At 51.0% G+C, this 22,441-nt stretch overlaps 1 protein-coding gene across 3 annotated transcripts in view; it reads right to left on the minus strand.

Moving 5' to 3' along the window:
- Positions 1-3,707: 3,707 nt before the first annotated feature.
- RFTN2 (raftlin family member 2) overlaps positions 3,708-22,441 on the minus strand; it is a 35,342-nt gene continuing 16,608 nt past the window's right edge. For 2 of the 3 annotated variants that reach the window (XM_032957382.2, XM_076068020.1), the window contains exons 3-9: positions 13,403-13,586; positions 11,562-11,670; positions 10,754-11,135; positions 9,420-9,623; positions 8,691-8,839; positions 8,134-8,237; positions 3,708-6,907 (exon numbers count right to left, since the gene is read on the minus strand). In XM_032957382.2, coding sequence (XP_032813273.1) covers positions 6,808-6,907; positions 8,134-8,237; positions 8,691-8,839; positions 9,420-9,623; positions 10,754-11,135; positions 11,562-11,670; positions 13,403-13,586 — 1,232 coding nt within the window. In that variant the 3' untranslated portion in view covers positions 3,708-6,807. Of the gene's footprint in view, positions 6,908-8,133; positions 8,238-8,690; positions 8,840-9,419; positions 9,624-10,753; positions 11,136-11,561; positions 11,671-13,402; positions 13,587-16,133; positions 16,305-22,441 lie in introns of those variants that run through there. The other variant, XM_076068021.1, reaches the window with a different exon arrangement.

Here is a 22,441-nt window from a genome sequence, read left to right on the forward strand (position 1 = left end):
GGTCCCGCTCGCGATGGGGCGGCTAGGCCGGCAGAGGGCGCATTCCCATTGCTTCACACGACAGCACGGCTCCCCTGATGCATTTGCAACAGTGGGTCCCCTAGTTTACATGATTTGCTCTTGCCAATACATACATTCTGGCAATCCAGAATTTGTTTTCGTTTAAAGCTTTCGTGACTGTTGGAATTCATATTCTTGGTTCCCTTCTACGTGACTTTACCGAAAGAACCAAGAATATGAATCCAGCATTTGTTTAACAAGGTTTTCTCTCCTAATGAGACCCAGAATGGCGAAAAAACGGTCTCGAGTTTGCGTGCGTTGAACCAATGATGCTGAAAATCACTCCCAGAAGGCCGTCTGGCTGCTGGGATGTGTAAACAATATAGTTGTATTATTTATATGGAGGGACAGCCATGAGAAGGTGAACTGTCTACTTATATATTCTCTTACTGTCCATATAATCTTTGTTTAAATAAATGTTGCAGGATAATATTGAGCCCGAAAAGGCAATAAGTGGATAGACTAAACTCTATATTACGTTTTTCTGTGTAGACACAGAACGACATTTTTCCGATCTCCTTTTGCCCACGAGTTAACCTGAACTCAAGTGGCTCTCAAACCCCACAGCGGCGTGGAGGAGAGGGGACCACTCCCGTCCCACGATGGACACCGGCACTAGGCGCAAGCAAACACAATAATTTAGTTTGTTTCTAGGAGAGCCACACTCTTTTTCACGAGGGTCCTGCTACACTGCGTTTTAATTTAAAGATGTTTTCAGCCAATTCATGATGAGCGTTTCATATAAACGAGACGAATATACTCTTTGGTTCTATTCGGTAAAGTCACGTAGGTAAAAAATAATACAACAAAAAATCACGACGTTTCGGCCACAACACAAGCGGCCTTCATCAGGTGAATGGATCAGGCTGTCTCTTATCAGGTGAAGGGATCAGGCTGTCTCGAGACAGCCTGATCCATTCACCTGATGAAGGCCGTTTGTGTTGTGGGCGAAACGTCGTGATTTTTTGTTGTTTTATTTTTTACCTACGTGACTTTACCGAATAGAACCAAAGAGTATGGATCCTTGGAGTCACGAGAGCTTTAAATCTAGAATTAAACGAGAGGAAACCATATTCTTGGGTCTTTTGGTAAAGTCACGTAGATAGGTTAAACAAATAACAGAAAACTACGACGTTTCGATCGCAAGCGGTCGTCTTCAGGGAAAGGAGGGTTAGCTACCAAGGCAAACTGTTTATCATGAAAGCTTCAAATCAAGATTGTTTATGAGGGTGTGAAATGGGCGTAGCCCAAATGTCAGCAACCAATGATAATGTAAGTGTTCGGCAGCGAGCCCGGCAGGGGTTCGTTTTCCACCAATCAAAGGAGTGCCAGGTGAAAATTAGCATGTTAAAGAGAGATTAGCATGTTAATGGGAGATCGCAGAGCCGCAACCAAGCGGTCGGCGCGCGAAATGACTGTGACAGCGCACGTTTGAAATGGGCGTAAAGCACAACTAAGATCGGAAGGTGGTAGGATGGGAACATCATAGCCAATTATGACTTAAACTGGTAGATAACGTCCTTCCAATGATCGCTCAGTTTGTACCCATCTTCTCGGTTGAAATTGTGTCCGTGTCTATATATATGGATGGCTTCATGAACGAATCTTTGTTGAACGCTAAGACACCTATTAGCAACATCAGTAAAGATGAGCGCTTTGAGCTTTCTCAATTAAAAAATAGAGATGACATCGTCATCCTCTCAACCGACAAGGGCAATGCCACAGTCATCATGGACAAAACCACATACAATAACATTCAGGACCTACTTAATGATGGCAGCTATACCAAAATTTAAAGAGATCCCATCTTTGATCGAACCAACCAAACGATTTTCCTTAAAACCCTCTGCTGCTAGACCACCCAGATTGTATGGCTTTCCAAAAATCCATAAAGAAGGTACACCCCGTCGTCCGATTTCTGTCTGAGACCTTACAACCTTTCACTGGTAAGACCACCTCAGCTGTACTCAACTCAGCTCACTTGGTATCGTTAATTAAGGACATCTCACTATCTCCAGGTGATTTGCTCGTTATCTTCTTGGTTCTTTCGGTAAAGTCACGTAGAATGGGAATAATAAAATAATACAATAAAATTCTCACGACGTTTCGGCCACAACACAAGTGGCCTTCTTCAGGTGAAGAGACAGGTCTGTCCGGAAGACAGAGCTTGAATGAACGCTGTCATGCAAGGACCGCGTCTATTAAGCTGTGTGGGCAGAGTTAAAATATGAATTTGCATGTTACCAGTATCACCTCCGGAGAGGAGGAGGAAGGGGGCGAGAACACAGGCAGAGAGGAAAAAAGAAAAGGGGAAAGTGCAACAGCCAAGGTGCGCGAACATAAGGCAGATCTGAAACACGGTAGGACCAATACCTCGGCCGTGGCTGATCATTGTTTTAATTCGGTGGGCTCACGCGAAATTGATTTCTCTAAGACGAAGATACTTTGCAAGCCCACTAGCTATCAACAAAGATTCGTTCATGAAGCCATCCATATATATAGACACGGACACAATTTCAACCGAGAAGATGGGTACAAACTGAGCAATCATTGGAAGGACGTTATCAACCAGTTTAAGTCATAATTGGCTATGATGTTCCCATCCTATCACCTTTGGATGTTAGTTGTGCTTTACGCCCATTTCAACCTTGCGCTTTCACAGGGTTCACACTAGCACAGTCATTTCGCGCGCCAACCCCTTGGTTGCGGCTCTGCAATCTCCCATGAACATGCTCATCTCTCTTTAACATGCTAATGTTCACCTGGCAGCCCTTTGATTGGTAGAAAGCGAACCACCGCCGGGCTCGCTGCCGAACACTTACATTATCATTGGCTGCTGACATTTGGGCTACATCAATTTCAAACCCTTATAAACAGTTTGCCTTGGAAGCTAACCCCCCTTTTCCTGAAGATGACCACTGCATTGCGATCGAAACGTCGTAGTTTTCTGTTATTGTTGATTATTTTCTTTGAACCTATCTACGTGACCGAAAGACCCAAGAATATGAATTCCTGCAGTCACGAAAGCTTTAAGTCAAAAAGAGGAAACCAGATAATCCGAAGAGAACCCTCGCGCACGAGGGGGTAACACTAAATCTCCATACAGATGGAAAGATACGGCGATTAATCCACTTGCTGTCCTGCGTTCTCCTGGCGAGTCAGGGTGTGGCACCTCGACGTCCACGGGAAGGGAGTTTGACAACATTTGTGTGTGATCCACCACACAAATGGAGCATCGCGAGGGCTTGGGCCGAGAGTAAGCGCTGGAAGTCGTTAACTGTCGACCTCTGAACCCGAAGCTGACAACAATGGATGTATCGATGCAATGGATACACTGCCCCACCACAGAAACATGGAATTTTCACCACTGTCTCAGGGCCATCAACGGAAATGAGTGGCACCCCATGGTCATTTAAGCGTGGGGCGGCGCCACGATGGAGTTTGATTCATCATACAATATAGTGGCCATCCTAGGGCTATGGATAAACTCACCCTCAACCATAGCAATGTCGAATTTTCACCACTGGTTCAGGATTTACAACAGAAGTGACCGCCCACGGCCCCACACTCACTGGAGCATGCGGGCAAAGTAAACTTCGGTTCACTTTACGCACGTTCGAGAAACAAAAAGAGACCTCTCCGGACCGTTGAGTGGCTGCGCAGGCTTCTGTATTTATTGCAATGGCAATGGCCTCGGTGGTGATGCCACGTGCAGTCAGGCGCGTGGCGCGCACCCCCACCGCTCGACCGGCGGCTCCACAAGGGCTGCCGCGACATCGCTCTTCCCCACACGACACCACAATGCATTTCACGAAGTGACCATTATCGCGATATCGGTTTCCCTTTACTCTGCAATTAATTCACATTATTTACATCGTGATTTTGTGCATTGATGAACTTCAAGTACGAATTGGGGATCGCTCAAAAGTTATTCGACTCCTGCTCTCTTGACGTAAGCCTGCTGCGAGTCTCCGAATCGATCCTCTGTGGGGCGTGGACAGCGCGCATGCGGTGAGAAAATCACCACGGCGCGTGACCACCAAACGTGCCGGCATTTAATGGATGGCCGTACATTTTTTTTGTAGAAATATTAATAGTTGCGTTTGCTATTCGGTAAATATTGTTAGGAAATGAAAAAAATATATAAACGAAAAAACTAAGCGAGCAAAGGTAATCGTGATTTGAGGATATTTGTGCAAAACGGACGGTGCGACGACGCCGAGCGGACGCGGCGATATCGCGCGGTGTGCTGGGGAGCGGCCGCGGCGCGCCGGGGAGCGGCCGCCCCGTGGCCTCCGTCGCGAGACATTCTCTCCGGCAAAGCCCTCGCGAGACATTCTCTCCGGCAGGGCCCTCGCGAGACATTCTCTCCGGCAGGGCCCTCGCGAGACATTCTCTCCGGCAGGGCCCTCGCGAGACATTCTCTCCGGCAGGGCCCTCGCGAGACATTCTCTCCGGCAGGGCCCTCGCGAGACATTCTCTCCGGCAGGGCCCTCGCGAGACATTCTCTCCGGCAGGGACATTTTTGGCAGGAACCGTGAGTCGCGTACAATGGCTTAAGAGTTCGGCAAACACGCGTGAACAATCGTGCGGACGCCTCACGTTAATTAAATAGCGAGCGATGCAGATAATTATTAGCCCTTCCTTTGAAGCAAGACACACACTGACGGGCGGCATCGTAATTCGTTAATACTGCTAAAGTGTAAAAACAAACAAAAAACGGTTTCTGGTATAAAAAAATACTCTCATCAAAGTTTTTGACAATCTTGATGATTACCTCATTCCTATAAACAAGATGCTTAAAAATACAGATCGCGCTGCTTTCTGAAGGCTAAACAGAGCACAGTTTTGTAACATACCGTGGAATCTCGAGGAAAAAACTGCACGTTAAAATTGCATATACGCTTTTAGACAGAATATCGTTCTGTGGTTGAGAATGATCGTTCTCAACCACAGACGCGGGGGTCTGGGAACCCTGCCGCCCTAGTCTCGTTCATCGCCCACAGCCGATGGGATAGGGGCCAGGCGGGTCACCGTTTTTACCGTGCCCAGGGGGAACCCGACGCCAAATCCTCAAATCCAACGTCGAGCCCCTGGGCCCCGGCCTCCGCACCGCGGGTCGCACCGTGACCCCGACGGCGTGCGGGCTGCCCGGCCGGCGTGGCCCACTGCCTCGTGTCTCTCTCAGCCACGTGCCGGCGTCTCCAGCCATGGCCGATGGTGCTGCTCGCGGGTGGCGCGGGCAGCCACGGCTCGAGCGGCCGGGCTCTGCCCGTCGGAGCTCTGCTGTCGGTCGGTGCGAGAAAATATTGACCCCACAGAATTTGGACTGGTAAGAGAATAAGAAATATTATTTGAACCCTGGGTTACGCGTTCTCTAAGAGTAAATTGACCTTGCCCCCTACCGTGGGTCATAATTCTACATCGGTGTCGGGTGTCCGCTCAGGTCTCTCCCACACTGGCGGTTGTCTCTATATAGGTGCGAGAGACAAACCGGCCAACCCCACCATCGCTACAACTTTGGGACAGAAAGAACGGCACGGACCGGCTAGAGGAAGAGGGGGGTGAAGTCATCACAGTGGGGGGGTGGGTTCAAATAATTTATTATATTGTGACCCTGGGATCAGAGTTCCATGGACCTCCAAACACTATCTCACGTTGGCACGGCGACTGCGAAGGAAAGGTATTTCGTGAGCGCACGTTGCATTTACTGGTCACGGCCACAGGGGGGCCCTGGTGAGGGGAGCGATCTCAGGACGAGCCCTGAGCGAGCGACTTTGCGTCCAACTGTTCACGCTGATGCGACCGTGTCCCGCGTGCGTGCGGGGTCACGGCCTTGATCGCGGCGTGGTGCCGTGCGTGCGTGTGACATGCGCGCGTGTTCGTAATGGGCACAACCACTCAACGTGCACCGAATTGACGTTATTCTTGTGTTCTGCAGCGTCGGCGTGTGTGCGAGTGTGTGTGCGAGTGTGTGTGCATGCGCACAAGTGGATTTGTGTGTAGAGATAAACGGGGGATCTGGGTGCGTGCGTATGCGTGGGGTGTACCCAGAAAGATGAACAGCCTTTGACATATTCTTTGGGTCTTTCAGTAAAGTCATGTAGATAGATTCAAAGAAAATAACAAAAAAGCCTTTGACACTTCACGTGGCCTAAAAGTGCACGTAGCCTGGCACATGCACCGCGGTGAATGAGGGGGCCCCATGTGGCCTTTTGCTGTGGTGACGCCCCCGAGTGGCGAATGGCAGCCGTTGTCGTCATCGTTCCTGTGTGTGCACAAATTTGCTGTTCCGCATGGCTCCTGGATCTTCTTCCAGCACCACCACCATCATCATCATCACGCCTTCCACCACCACCACCACCATCTTCATGCCTTCTTCCACCACCACCATCTTCACGCCTTCTTCCACCACCACCACTACCATCTTCATGCCTTCTTCCACCACCACCATCATCATCATCATTACGCCTTCCACCACCACCACCATCATCATCATTACGCCTTCCACCATCATCTTCATGCCTTCTTCCACCACCACCATCTTCACGCCTTCTTCCACCACCACCATCATCATTACGCCTTCCACCACCACCATCATCATTACGCCTTCCACCACCACCATCTTCACGCCTTCTTCCACCACCACCATCATCATCATTACGCCTTCCACCACCACCACCATCATCATCATTACGCCTTCCACCATCATCTTCATGCCTTCTTGCACCACCACCATCATCATCATTACGCCTTCTTCCCACTCTTGGGGATGTCTGGTGTGGGTCTTGCGGGCTGCATGGGTCTCTGCAGGAAGACGATCTGTTTGCTCACCAAGTTTCCTTCGCTGTGAACAAACACAGAACACGTGATCACGCGATCACACAATCACCTGAATCCCACGTGTCAGCCTCCCTTGCTCCCTCAGCTCGCTACAAGTCGAAAGTATACACATGATAACTATGCTACTGCTCCCCACACAAAGACAAAGATCCGCCATATAGCCTTAACAGACTGTTAGGAAAGTGCTGTTAGTGAGCACTTATGAAGGCCAACATGCACATGAAACAGTGGGTGGCTAGCACCACACCTGGCCGCCTTTGTCTCCCGAGTGGCGATCTTTACAAATAACACCAGGTACAATACTCATTTGAGTCAACCTAGGGAAGGCTTAGGACCATGTCAGATAATCGTCACTGGTGTTGGCCGTGTACAGAACTCGAACTCGAGTCGCCGGGTTGAAAGCGCAGCGTGCTAACCACTCCACGAATGCTCCCCAAAGACAAAAATCACATACGTCACGTATACACTCACACATCTCTCACACACTCTCTCACACATCTCTCACACACTCTCTCACACATTACTCACACATTACTCACACACTCTCTCACACACTCTCTCACACATTACTCACACATTACTCACACATCTCTCACACACTCTCACACATCTCTCACACACTCTCTCACACATTACTCACACATCTCTAACACATCTCTCACACGTTATCTCACGTTATCTCGCGCACTCTCACACACTCTCTCTCTCACACTCTCTCTCACACTCTCTCGCGCTCTCTCACTCTCTCTATCACACTCTCTCTCATACTCTGTCACACTCTCTCACAAACTCTCTCTCTCACACTCTCACACTCTCTCTCACACTCTCTTACACTCTCACACTCTCTCTCACACTCTCTCACACTCTCTCTCACACTCTCTCACACTCTCACACTCTCTCTCACACTCTCACACTCTCTCTCACACTCTCTCACACTCTCTCACACTCTCACACACTCTCTCACACTCTCTCACACTCTCACACTCTCTCTCTCATACTCTCTCTCACACTCTCTCACACTCTCACACTCTCTCTCACACTCTCACACTCTCTCACACTCCCTCACACTCTCTCACACTCTCTCACACTCTCACACACTCTCTCACACTCTCTCACACTCTCACACTCTCTCTCACACTCTCACACTCTCTCACATTCTCTCACACTCTCTCTCACTCTCTCACACACTCTCTCACACTCTCTCACACACGACGACACCACCGGCCTCACCTGTCCGGCTTCACGACAGGGGTGGGCAGGATGGCGGTGAGCAGCCAGCCCGACTCGGCGAGCGTGTGCAGCAGCGGCACGTAGTCCGTCTTCACCTCGTAGCCCTGGGCACAAGCACACACACAAAGAGCCCCTGTGTAGCCTTGACAGACTGTCGGGGTAAGTGCTGTTAGAGAGCTCTGACGCAGTCTGGCATGGCACACAGGGGGGTGGTGTGGGCAACACCACGCCATGCCACCTTTGTCTCCTCAGTGCTGATGGTTTACACACCGCACGAGGTACTCATTTGATGCTAGGGAAGGCCTAGGACCGGTTCAGATATTTGTCACTGGTGTTGGCCATGAGCTGGAATCAAACTCCGGTAGCTGGGTTTGTAGCCCAGCGCTGTAGTTGATGTTGTTGTTGATACTGTTGTTGTTTATGTTGTTGATGTTGTCGTAGTGGATGTTGTTATTTATGTTACTGTAGTGGATGTTGTTATTGATCTTTATTTTGCTGTAGTGGTTGTTGTTGATGTTGCTGTAGTGGATGTTGTTGATGATATTGTTGTTGTCCACCTCAATCAGGGTGAGCTGCTCCACCACGATCACATCGTTCCCCGTCCTCATCTCTGGCGACGAGCAGGAGGAGGAGGAGGAGCACGAGGACGTGTCGACATTTTCTTCGAAGACAAGGAGCCCCTCCAGCGCCTTGGGTCCTCGGTCACCTGTGGTAGTGGGGGCATGGTCATCGTCACTATCGTCATCATCGTCATTAATAATATAATCAGCAATATTGCTGTCATAACATAATCATCACCTTGATCATCATCAGTCACACTTTGTGTGTGTAGCACAAGCGAGGCTGCCCCCTTCTCCTGCTGCATGTTTCATGATGTCAGGAATTGTCAGATTTCGGGCCACGATTCGAGAGTCAATTCTTTATTGTCTCACTGTCTGCCACCGCCAATGCGGCGGCGTCACCTGCCCCGTCTGTCTCGCCTGTCTCGCTTGCTCCGTCTCTCCTGCTGTGCGCTCCGTCTCGTTTCATCCATTTGCTCAACGGTAACAATTCATAAACCATTTGCACAACCCTTGACCGGTCGCCCGCTCTGCGCCCGGCCCCGTGTGTCCATCACGAGCCGGACGAACGGGTCAACTCCATCAACCCTCGAATCACGACCACGTATGGTGAACCACAGATCCTCGCAGCCGCGATTCCACGCACGCAACGGTGACCATACATGCTCAGTAGGGGGCATCCCCCCCCCCTCCCACTGTGACCCCCACCCTCTCCCCGACCCCCACCTCTCCCGGTGAACGGCAAGATTTGGGCGTCGGCCAAAGTGGCCCCCTCCTCCAGGTGGCGGCTTAAGCGGTCCAGCCAATCAGCATCGAGCGCGGAGAGGGCATGTCCACGGCGGGTGACTCTGATTGGCAGCGTGTCCGTGTAGTAGGCGGGACCGGGGCGCTGGTCCTCCGGCACGTTGTAGAGGAGGAACACGCGCAGGTCTGCAGCAACGGAGGGGGGAGGGGGGTGAATGGGGGGGGGTTAGGGAAGGTCAAATACGGGGACCATTTTTACTTGGGTGAGCAACAGGGTTGGGACGACGTGTGTGCGAGTCTGAGCGTGCCGACCTTCATAGGTGCTTGCTAACAGCACTTGCCCCAAGAGCGTGTATGACGATGAGGGGGCTCTCTTTGTCTTTGTGCACCTCATTCCTCTGCGAGAGGGAGGTGTGTGGGTGGGTAGGTAAGCAGGTAGGTGGGCGAGTAGGCACATGTCGCTAGGAGGTAGGTAAATAAGGTGGGCGAGTCAATGGCTGTGGGGATAGGTATGCAGGTCATCAGAGGTAGGCAAGAATGTGAATAGGGGGATCGGTAGGGATTTAAGCGAGTAAGCAGGTGGATGGGTATGTAGCATGGAAAACTAGCACACAGGGAGGCAGGCAGGTAGATGACCACGCTACCCACATATAAACCGCCGGGTGAGCACCCGGTGTGACTGCACATCTCCTTGGAAACGCGGGAGACCTGGGCGCTTACGGGCCCACAGATCCCACGCCGTTCCCCCGGAACGTGCGTCACACGTCCCTCGCCTGCTCGCCCCAGCGCCCGTCGCTGTACGTTGGCGAGGACGGATCTCTGTCCCCGCTTCGTGTGCTGCTCGCTCCACCTGCTGCTCAGCGCCCAGCGCGATAGCGCGAGGACAGCGACACCAACGCGGCACAAGGGGGCACCACGGCCACCCGCACCACCGCTACCGACGCCGCAGGAGGAGCTCGCCGGCAGGGGGAGTCCAGTGCCCGTGGAGCAAGGCATGGGGATTGAGTGCCCGTGGAGCAAGGCATGGGGATTGAGTGCCCGTGGAGCAAGGCATGGGAATTGAGTGCGCTATGAATTCACCTCAACATTGGAGAAACGGTTTCAGCTCCGTGAGGGTCCTGTGATTGTTATGCTGCAGAGCCTCAGGAAGGTCTTGAGGTAGAAATATTGGATGGTACTCGCCAAAAATAAAACTCCTTGTTTTGTGAATTACCAGAAATATTGTTCTCGTGCGTTTTTTTGAATCTGTAATTTATTGGTGAATCTTGCTGGAGGAGGATTATCGCGTTGGCCGGGCGCGAGTGCCGTCGTTTTACCATAGCCACCGCCGTGGCCGCCGCTCTCCGTCGATTCCCCCTCGAGTTCGCGCGCCGCTGCCGCCTCCTCCTCCGGCGAGTCTTCCCTCCCTGGCGCCGCTCGCGCGTCGGGCGTCGTCTCGGCGAAAACCTCGTCGTCCTCCTCCTCGTCCGCCTCCCCCTCGCCGGCGGCGGCGGCGCCGTGCTCCGCCTCGCGGGATGCCCCGTTGCTCCGTCTCGCGGGCGGCGTGGCGCGCTCGTCCGAGGCGAGCGAGCGGGCGGACGGGAGCTCGCCGGCGACGCTGCGGCCGGAGCAACGGGGCAGCGAGCCGGCGCCGCCGGGGGAGTACTGTGCGACGGCACCCACGTACGCGTGGCCCCGCTCCACCGCCGCCTCCAGAGACTAAGGGCGGCGCGGGGGGGCGCAGGTGGGGGGGGGGAGGTGGGGGGCAGGTGGGGGGGAGATGGGGAAATTGAAAGGCAGCATGCGGAAATGGAGAGAGAGATGGGAAGACAGGAAGATGGAGAGGCAAGGGGATAAAAATGCAGGGAGACAGCAAAATGTGGGAGATGGCAAAACAGCGAAAACACGAGACATGGAGATGGTGAGATGGTGAGAAAAGGAGACGGGTGAGAGCGAATGAGAATAGACACGATTGAGCACAACAACCCCATCAGTAGCCATGTATGCAGAGCCAGTGATGTAAACTCCACATAACTATGGCAGGGATCAGTCTGTGCATCGCACAACTGACGTTAACACTCCACCGGGCGGTGAACCGGAAACTCTGTGGCTGAATTCTGGGCGACGGTGCCCGCCCCGACCGACCTTCTTGAGGAAGGTCTTGAAGGCTTCTGTGGTCAGCTCCGGGCCGGAGAGCGGACACTCCTCCACCAGGAGCCGGAACCTCCCTGGAGGCTCCGAGCCGGATCCAGCGCTGCCCCGGGTGACAGTGAATGCACAACCACAAATGGGCACAGGTGCCGGTGAACACGATGGTTTGTGTCAATGGTGAACACGATGGTTCGTGTCGATGGTGAACACGATGGTTCGTGTCGACGGTGAACACGATGGTTCGTGTCGACGGTGAACACGGTGGTTCGTGTCGATGTTGAACACGATGGTTCGTGTCAATGGTGAACACGATGGTTTGTGTCAATGGTGAACACGATGGTTCGTGTCAATGGTGAACACGATGGTTCGTGTCAATGGTGAACACGATGGTTCGTGTCGACGGTGAACACAATGGTTCGTGTCGACGGTGAACACGATGGTTCGTGTCGACGGTGAACACGGTGGTTCGTGTCGACGGTGAACACGATGGTTTGTGTCAATGGTGAACACGATGGTTTGTGTCAATGGTGAACACGATGGTTCGTGTCGACGGTGAACACGATGGTTTGTGTCAATGGTGAACACGATGGTTCGTGTCAATGGTGAACACGATGGTTCGTGTCGATGGTGAACACGATGGTTTGTGTCAATGGTGAACACGATGGTTCGTGTCAATGGTGAACACGATGGTTTGTGTCAATGGTGAACACGATGGTTCGTGTCAATGGTGAACACGATGGTTCGTGTCAATGGTGAACACGATGGTTCGTGTCGACGGTGAACACAATGGTTCGTGTCGACGGTGAACACGATGGTTCGTGTCGACGGTAAACACGATGGTTCGTGTCGACGGTGAACACGATGGTTCGTGTCGACGGTGAACACGATGGTTCGTGTCGATGGTGAACACGATGGTTCGTGTCGATGGTGAACACGATGGTTCGTGTCGATGGTGAACACGATGGTTCGTGTCGATGGTGAACACGATGGTTCGTGTCGATGGTGAACACGATGGTTTGTGTCAATGGTGAACACGATGGTTCGTGTCGACGGTGAACACGGTGGTTCGTGTCGATGTTGAACACGATGGTTTGTGTCAATGGTGAACACGATGGTTCGTGTCAATGGTGAACACGATGGTTCGTGTCGACGGTGAACACGATGGTTCGTGTCGATGGTCAAGGTCTCGCCCCGCCTCCCCCTCCTCCTCGTGTCCTCAGTCTCAGTTCCCAGGGCTTCACTTCACACGAGTTAGTGACCCAGGAAATATTTCCGCACCCGGGACACCACATCCAGTATACCCCACGCTCACATCATGTAAACAGCATTGGTGCTCACATCCTGTAAAGAGGATGTGAGAACCAATGCCTCAATGCTCATGTGAGAGCAGGAAGTCACTTTGACCTTTGACATTTCTGCGTGTGAGGCCCGGAGAGTGGGCCTGTGTTTGCCTGACCTGAACTGAGGGGGGTGAGCAGGAACGGCTGTTTGGCTGTTTCCTTGTTGGGTTTCCTTGTGAGCCTAGACTCCGGTTTGTTTATTAATGACAATCGATGGGGAATTGATTGCAGTGCAAGTGGGGCGTGGAATCGATTCCCTGACCTATAGGAAGTGGATAAAATCAGGCAGCACGTGGGCAGCAGGGAGAGGGCAGGCAGAAGACCCCCACTGGCGAGACAGACTCCCCATGGGCGAGCCGATGGCTGAAGACGCCTCACCTACCAACTCACATACTCACCTACCTACTACTGCCCTACCCATCCACATAATCACTCACCCACCATCAACTCACTGATTCAGCCACCACAATTCCACCAACCGACCCAACCACGAACCCAGTGGGTGATGGACGCACGAGGACGAGGCGGAGCATCTGGTCGAGCAACGAGCGGCGGCGTCCCCACGGCAACAGCAGCGGGTGGACCGCCGCTACCCAAAATCCCCGGCGACCGAGGTCGTGGAGCCGCGCCGGGAGGTCGAGCACAGACGCCACGGCCTGCACGCCCTCGGGCAGCGCGTCTGCACGCCACGCCGCAAACAACAACTACAACAACCACAACAACCAGAGCACACACTCCTCGGCCTATCCACCGTCGCGCAGTGCGTCTGTGTATCCCTTAACAATAATAATGACAACAACAACAGCAGCAGCAGCGTGCTCTGCACAGCCTGCATGCCCTGGGGTAGAGCGTCTGTGGCCACGCAGCGACAAACGACTTCAATTACAATCAATAACAAAGCAAAATTACAAAATGAAGTTACAGAAACATGAAACAGATAAAGAGGGTGCCTTGTAGCAATGTGTAAACAGGTGACGCCATATGAGTCCAATGCAGCAGTGCACGCGTCTACTGGATCTGGATTTTGAGGAATCTGCATCGTTGGATTCTTAAATCTACTGTGGGGGTCTCTCTGCTGAAGCAAGAGAGACTTTGACGAAGCCAATGATGGCAATTCCACATTCCCATTTCTGGAGCCAGTTTCAAAACGAGACATTCGCTGTTAAATCCCCACACTGTGGCGTTCGATTCATGGACCTCAGAGAAGAGGGTGTGATGATGATTTATGAGTGATGATGGGGAAGACGCTGATGATGATGAAGCTGATGATGATGGATTATTATGCTAGAAGACAATTATTCCACTTATGGAAATGATGATGACAATGATGCTGACGATTAGTCTTCTGCTGTCTATATGATGAAGATTACAATGATGATGGTGATTATTCTGTTGCTGCTAACGCTACTGGTGCTGCTGATGATATGCATGATGACGATTACCACGACAATGATCATGATAGTGATGATATCATGACGATGGTGATGATGATCACGGTGATGATAATCATGATGACAAAGGCGATGATGATGGCAATGTTGGTGATGATGATACGAGTTGACCCCCGACTACACTATGACCTCGTGACCTTCACACTGCGAGCCGTCTCTGTGAGCTAGGAGCCATGTGGCTGCCAGGGATCATTATCTCTCAGGGTACACAGAGAACACACCGCTCGCTCCGTGATGGACGCTAATGGCTGAGACAGCGTAATTGGTGCAAAATTTAAAACAAAGCAGATGAGACCGAACAACTCGTAAACATGCCTGGCACGGGCCCCAGAGCAGGCCGGGGGAGAGGCCGGGGGAGAGGCCGGGGGAGAGGCCGGGGGAGTGGCCGGGGGAGAGGCCGGAGGAGTGGCCGGAGGAGAGGCCGGAGGAGAGGCCGGGGGAGAGGCTGGAGGAGAGGCTGGGGGAGAGGCTGGAGGAGAGGCCCACACTCTTTAACTTCACGGCCGCCATGGACGCTGCCTCCCAATCCTCTACCAATGGCAATGAAGCCGAACGGTCAAGCAGTGGAACACTTGCAGATATTTAGGACGAAACAATCAGCAGCATCGCTGCGGAGACTCTGAAGCGACACGTCCCATGCGCCTGCGGGAAGATGCCAAATGCAGAGCATAGAGATCTTCTGCAGACGGCAGCATTGACATAGAACAATGAATAAGCGGGCACAATATACGCAAAGGAGGCGATGTGTCTGTCATCTCTTCTGTTACGCACGCTCTCCACAATGACGCCCACGATTAGCCTGTATTGCGTGTTGTATAATTTTTGCGTCGAACTTGGACCTTGTGCCCTTAAACATCCGGCTATCACCAGATTTTTAAGAGATCATTTCCATTCTTGGAGCATCACGGGGGGTGAAGGGGAAAGCACGTCCCAGAGACGGTGATCGGACTTCACAGCGGAAAAATAAAGAATGCAGCAGCGGCAGCAGCAGCAGCCGCGGCAATAGTGAGCTCCAGCGTTCAACAGTCGGGTACATCAATGCATAATTCAGGAACCCTAACAGAGTGCGAATACCATTACCGCATTCAAATTGCCCTAATTGCGAGCACTGCGGAGAGTTCATCGCGCACAGCTGCAGAGGAGCGCACTGGCGCTCGGGAGCAGGGTCCTGCCAACAACGAGCTCTTTACAAAAACGTGGAGACACGAGAGCTCCGGGCCACGTGCTCGCACGCACGCCGCTTCTTGAGTTATACGCCCAGCCGCTGTGAACGTGCATGCGCACCACCACCATCCTCCCCACCGCATCCATCTTTGTCTTCCTCTTCACATTCTACCTGCAGTAGAGCTGCCTGTGACTATGGCACGACGTGCCGGTGCTCCACGCCACTTCCTTCCCCGTAGTCTCAACCTCAGCATCTTTCTGTTAATTTCTTTTGCATCCCATGATTTTCAACGCTGCTTTGTTCATCGCGTTTCCTGTCCATCCCATTGCCAACGTTCTCTTTAAACACCCACCGTATATATTCGACCGACGGGCAAAGGAATCGGCTCCACAGAAGGTAAAGTGAAGCAGAGAAAGAGAACGGAAGACGAGGTGAGAGCAGCAGCAGCATGGAGACGACATCGCAGAGATCGGAGGCCACAGCTGGACACGAGCAGCTGGTGACGGAGGGAATGGAGAAGGATGGGGGGAGGCCATTGCCCAGGAGAGGGAAGTTACAGGCCGACTGGGGTTGACGGCGAGGGGGTAAAGCGAGCGAGGCGCGGGGTTACCGAGCGCCGGCGTGCGTCGCTCGCCCCCCCGCGTGACCGCTTCGTTAGCCGTGGCCCCAACGGCCGACGCAGCTCTGCAAGGCACAGGCGGCGCTGGGCCCTCGCCCAGGAAGCCTGGATCCTGCGATAGAGATCGCATTTTTCGGCTCGCATATATTTATGCGATGCGGCAGGCAGTGTGTCCGGGAAACAGGGTTGGGGGGGGGTAGAGGGGGAGGGCCCCCCTCCCAGCAGCTGTTGCCACCGCTCCCCCCTCTCCTCCCCCAGCCGCCCCCATTTACCCGCCCGAGTGTGGATGCCGGTGCCGGCTGAGCGACGCGTGTGTTTAAAATTCCAATTCTCGCCTCTAGTTTCATACATGGGCCTCCGTCCAAGCTTGTGCAAAGCGCGCGCGTGTGCGTGTTTGTATGCGTGCCTGTTTGTGCACATGTGCGCATGCATCTGTGCGTGTGTTCGCGTGCGTGTCAGCAGGTCGAAGGACTCTTTGCTCCAGCAGAATGACGGCACAGGTATTTGTACCGGAGGAGTGATGGCACAATGGTTAGCGCGCCGCCCTACCAACCCCGCCACCCGAGTTAGATTCCTGGCCGTAGCCAACGTCAGTGGCGAGCGACATCTGAACCAATCCTGCCCCTCCCCCCCACACCAGCCCACGGGGTGCACAGCAGCCAGGGGACTCAGCCGGGCAGCCAGGGGACTCAGCAGGGCAGCCAGGGGACTCAGCCGGGCAGCCAGGGGACTCAGCAGGGCAGCCAGGGGACTCTGTATGGCAGCCAGGGGACTCTGTATGGCAGCAAGATGACTCTGTACAAACCGAGGTCTGTCGCATTGACTTCACGTCCACATTTTGCCGAGGCCCAGCTGCCTCACTGGTCAAATGAGAACAGGGCTTTGTTGAAGTTATTTGATGGGCCCAAGCCAACGGTGTAATTTCCACATTCTTATGGCAGGAATAATTATATAGCTGATCTCTCCCAGGGCTGCGGTTCAACCTTGAGAGACGTTTGCGTGGCTGGAGCAAACAGAGAATGGCACAGACGAGTCCCAAGTTAAACCACCAAGGTTTAACTTGCTGAGGCAAGTGCTGTTAGCTAGTAGTACCGAAGACGGCCGGCACGGCACACAAGGGGATGGCTGGCCAGCACCACGCCCAGCTAGCTGCCTTTGTCTCCCGAGTGACGATGTTTACACATCGCACCAGGTACTCATTTTAGTCGACCATGGGGGAGGCCCAGGACCGGTTCACTAATGGCCGTGAGCAGGAACTGAGCTCAGATCACTCAGTTTGTAGCGCAGTGCGCTAACTACCGCACTAACTACTGCACTAACTACTGCACTAACTACCGCGCTAAACTACCGCACTGACTACTGCACTAACTACCACGCTAACTACCATGCTAACTACTGCACTAACTACTGCACTAACTACCGGGCTAACTACTGCACTAACTACTGCAGTAACTACCGGGCTAACTACTGCACTGACTACTGCACTACTGCTCCTTTGCCGTGTGTTCTTTATGGGCGATCGTTGCTGGTGTCTGGATTTTGTTTGAATCCACTGGGCCTAAATTGAGTGCCGTAGTACCTGCATTCCTTCATTGTTGTGCTCTGTTCTGTGTCATTGCTTTCGTCACTGTGGTGACCCAGGTCCCTCTTGTAGATGAAAGTCTGTTCTGGTCGCTTCTCACCTGACCATACTCTACAAGTCTACAACATCCTTAACACATTCCTGCGGAGGGAGCTGGTAGGAACGTTGGGTTGCTCGGTCAATGGCGGCGTGGTGTATTCCGCAAATACTGTATGCCCGACTGTGAGGGCGGGCACAAGCCGGCGTGAGTAGGTTAAACGTTGAGTTTTATAAGGGCACCACGGGGTGACCAGCCCCTCCCCACCCAGCCCCTCCCCTCCCTCCCCACCCAGCCCCTCCCCACCCTCCCCTCTCCACCCAGCCCCACCCCTCCCATTTTTGGATGCACGACGGACGGACGGACACAATAATCCCCTGTGGGCTGGTGTAACCAGGAGGTTCCTACCAGTATAATTTCTCCTGTGAGGTCATCATGAACATGAGCACTGGGGAGGGGCAGTGCTGTTCTTTGCTGGCCGTTTGTCGTTCCGCGCCTTTGGGCCTGCGCCCAGCGACTGTGTTCACACACAAAAGTCAAACACGGCCGGGCGCGATTGATTCCGAGCCGTTGATCCCGTGGCGTGCCACGCCGGCCTTAATAGGCGCTCACTAACAACACTCGGCCAGGTAGTGTGCGAGCTAAATAGGAGATGTTTAGCTGGAGTGTGCAGATTGTCCCCACACGCAGCCATATTTTAAAGATGGCAATTCTTCTGCTGTGTATCCTACTGCTGTCCCTCCCGGCCATATCTAGTGCCACACTCAACTCTACAAACGGCTACCCTCATTACTTTGCGTCCATACTTGTTGCTTGATTTGCCACTACACCTGCAAATGAAACAGCTCATAAGCACTTCTACACTCCATCATTGTATCCTTTTAAACCCTATCTTTGTCCCATTACTTCACCAGCACTCCTTCCAAACTTCATTCTGCTCTTAAAAATAACACCATCTGCGAGCTGCTGCTATTCGTCCAAGGTTCGCCGCTCTTCATCCTTTCACAGAAAATACTTGTGCAAACTATTAATTCTACTTTTCTTATTTCTGGGTGGTATTGAGCTTCATTCTGGCCCAAATGTAAAGAACTCGTATAATTCTGTAGATTTTTCTGGCAGAAAAGGTGTTGGTGTTCTACATGTCAACATCAGAGGGCTTGTGATTAAATTAAGTCAACTCCTTCATTTTTGGGGTGAGATCATCAGCCAGACCCAAAGCCCCCCTTAAATTGATTGAGAAGCACTCTATGAGACACTTCAGCACTCAGGCATTTACTAATGATGTGCTTCACTCGGATATTGACAAGGTCTGTGATATCCCCAACCTGACTACGGCTTGGGAGACCTTCAGGTACACGTTTCTCCAAATTCTTAACAAACATGCTCCATTGGTTAGCTTTAAAACTAAAGGTAACCGCCCACCATGGTTTGATCCTTTGATTACAAAGCTCATGAAAACTAGATACAAGGCTTGGGCATGTGCTCAGAAAAGTCATTTGGTAAATGACTGGCTAGAATACAGGATTTTAAGGAATAGATGCGTCAAAAAAATACGGCATGCAAAAAATGCCTACTTTTCCTCCACTCTCCTGGAATATCATGGAAATGCCAGGATTTTCTGGAAAACAATCAAATGTATCGAAAAGGCATCCAAAACAGATCATCTGCCCTTTGAGCTTAATCGAAATGGGGAATATTTTTCAGATCCCAAAAAAATAGTTGACAATTTTAACCTTCATTTTTCTGAAGCTGGTAATATTTTTGATAATGTATTGGGAGTCACACCTGCTCATGCAAATTCCTACATCCGTGTCCAAACATTAAACGAATTTAGTTTCCAGCCAATCCACGAAAGTAATGTTCTGAAACAACTGTCCTACCTCAAAGGGTCCTCCTCTACCGGAGCAGATAGTATTCCCGTCTTTGCGCTACTAAATATTGGTCACCTAATATACAAACCTATAGCCCATATTTTCAACCTGTCCATCAAAGAAGCATCAGTTCCTCCAGAATGGAAACATTCCTATGTCCGTCCAATTCACAAAGGGGGCGCTAAAGATAATCCAAATAACTACCGATCTATCTCAATTTTGTCTCTGTTGATGAAAATTTTTGAAAAATGATTGAACTACCAAATTAGCAGTTTCCTATTCTTAGTTCTTTCGGTAAAGTCACGTTGTTTCCCTTCAACGTGACTTTACCGAAAGAACTAAGAATATGAATTACTGCAGTCACGAAAGCTTTAAATAAAAATTTAGCAGTTTCCTGTCCACCAACAATCTACTACATCTAAAACAATCTGGGTTCCGAAAAAAATACAGCACCACATCTGCTGCATTAGACTCTCTGAATCACATTTACAGTAGCCTTGATAATAAGCAGGACTGTGCCTGTCTTTTTCTTGACCTGTCCAAAGCTTTTGATACAGTAAACCACAACACCCTGCTTAGTAAACTAAGTTGCCTCGGTTTTTGTGAATAAGCAGTAAAATGGTTAAAAAAATTACCTCTTTTCTCGCACCCAAACTGTATTCACAGATGGTTGGAGGTCAAACAGTGTTAAGATAACAAAAGTGGTTCCACAGGGTTCCATCCTCGGCCCCCTCTTGTTCTCACTTTATGTCAATGACTTGGGCACTGACCTGGATCATTCCAGGGTATATCTTTTTGCAGATGACACGATACTGATTACTGCTGGCCGCTCTCCGGATGACGTGATTGCTAAGCGCCAGGGTGATTTCAAGAAACTACAACATCAGCTAGTTGTTCTTAAACTAGTCCTGAATACCTCCAAAACCAAGGTGCTATGCTTCTCACCGGGACTAAAGCAGGAAGTTCTTTTTCCCCATTTACATTCCTTAAATAATTATCAAATAGAGAAAGTCAAGATCTATAAGTATCTTGGGTCATCCTGGATTCAAAACTGAATTTTGAAGATCACATTGATTATATTGGTAAAAAGACAAAAATAAAAATTGGTTTTCTGTATCGACACAAGCACTGCTTCCCCCCTATGTTCCGTTTGGAATTGGTAAAAGCTACCATACTGCCTCTACTTGATTACTGTGACATCGTGTATAAATCAGTTCCAAGTTCTGTACTGAAAAAGCTTTATTCCATCTATCACTCGGCCTTAAGATTTGCATTGAACTGCCCATATATGACTCACCACTGTGATCTCTACAATGGGTCAAACTTAACATATCTTAATGTTCGACGGCTTGTGCACCAGATCTTATTTATTCACGATGCACTTACAAAAAAATCCGCAGACTACCTGTTGGATCTCTTCTCTGTTTCAAAGAACAAATTTGACCTCAGGTCTTCGCTCATTTACCAGCTTCACATTCCCTATTGCCGTACAAAAACTGGAGGAAGGGCCTTTGCTATTGATGCCCCCAGGGTCTGGAATGCTATTGCCAATAAACTGCAACTTGAATCACTACTTATGAGATCTTCACTAAAAAATGCTCTAGAGGAGTTGTACACCCCTATCTGGCATTGCTATTCAGTGGCCTAAAATAAAATAAAATGTTTAGCTCCGGATGACCGTTGCAAAGTATTATCTGTATTTTTATTTAGTGTGCTGATCTTAAAGGTGCATTGAAAAATTTGATACTCCAACTGATGCTCCTGTTGTTGTGGAGTGACTCATGCAGCCAGCTGTGGCTCTAGGGTTTGGTATTACGTGTTATTTATGTAATTTATTGTTAAAAATTTGGTCACAGTCGCTATGATCAATGTTACATTGCATTTATGGCTTTATTTTGGTGATTTCGAAAAGTTTTTTTGGTTTGGCCATGTTTGTTGTAGCACTGATGGCCTTAATCTAAGTTGTCTTGTGGTTGTTGCTGTTTGACTTGCATCCCACTAGGATTTTTTCACACAGCGTTGGTGTACGGTGCTTTGTCAGGAATATTTTGCTGTTTTTTCCTGATTTTTCTGTTAGCACAGTCACATAGTCACTTTAAGATGTTTTCTTGTTCATGTTTTTGTTTTTTTGTTTGTTGCGGTTGCACCCGATTCAAGAGCCGAATGGCTCACAGGGCTCTCTACCAAATAAATGAAACTGAATTCCGGCTCCCGCTCCGCCACGGTTTACTGTGCCGTCCGTCACAGCCCATCCCACACACAAACACTGCCACTGGCGGCGGCAGTGGCGGTGTTGTTGTTGGTTATGGTGTTGGTTGTGCTGATGATTGTGGTGGTGATAATGTTGGTGGTGATAGCGTTGGTGGTGGTGTTGGCAGTGGTGGTGTTGGTTATGGTGTTGGTTGTGCTGATGATTGTGGTGGCGATAATGTTGGTGGTGATAGTGTTGGTGGTGGTGTTGGCAGTGGTGGTGTTGGTTATGGTGTTGGTTGTGCTGATGATTGTGGTGGTGATAATGTTGGTGGTGATAGTGTTGGTGGTGGTGTTGGCGGTGGTGGTGTTGGTTATGGTGTTGGTTGTGCTGATGATTGTGGTGGTGATAATGTTGGTGGTGATAGTGTTGGTGGTGGTGTTGGCGGTGGTGGTGTTGGTTATGGTGTTGGTTGTGCTGATGATTGTGGTGGTGATAATGTTTGTGGTGGTGGTGGTGTTAGCGATGGCAGTGGTGGTGGTATTGATTGTGGTGGTGGTGGTGTTGGTGATGGTAGTGTTGTGTCCTAAGCCAGTTACCCTTCTTGCAGATAGAATA

The sequence above is a fragment of the Petromyzon marinus genome, chromosome 19 (assembly GCF_048934315.1).
Source record: "Petromyzon marinus isolate PM22_M1 ecotype Great Lakes invasive population chromosome 19, UKy_Petmar_22M1.pri1.0, whole genome shotgun sequence".
Taxonomy (NCBI): Eukaryota; Metazoa; Chordata; class Hyperoartia; order Petromyzontiformes; family Petromyzontidae; genus Petromyzon; species Petromyzon marinus.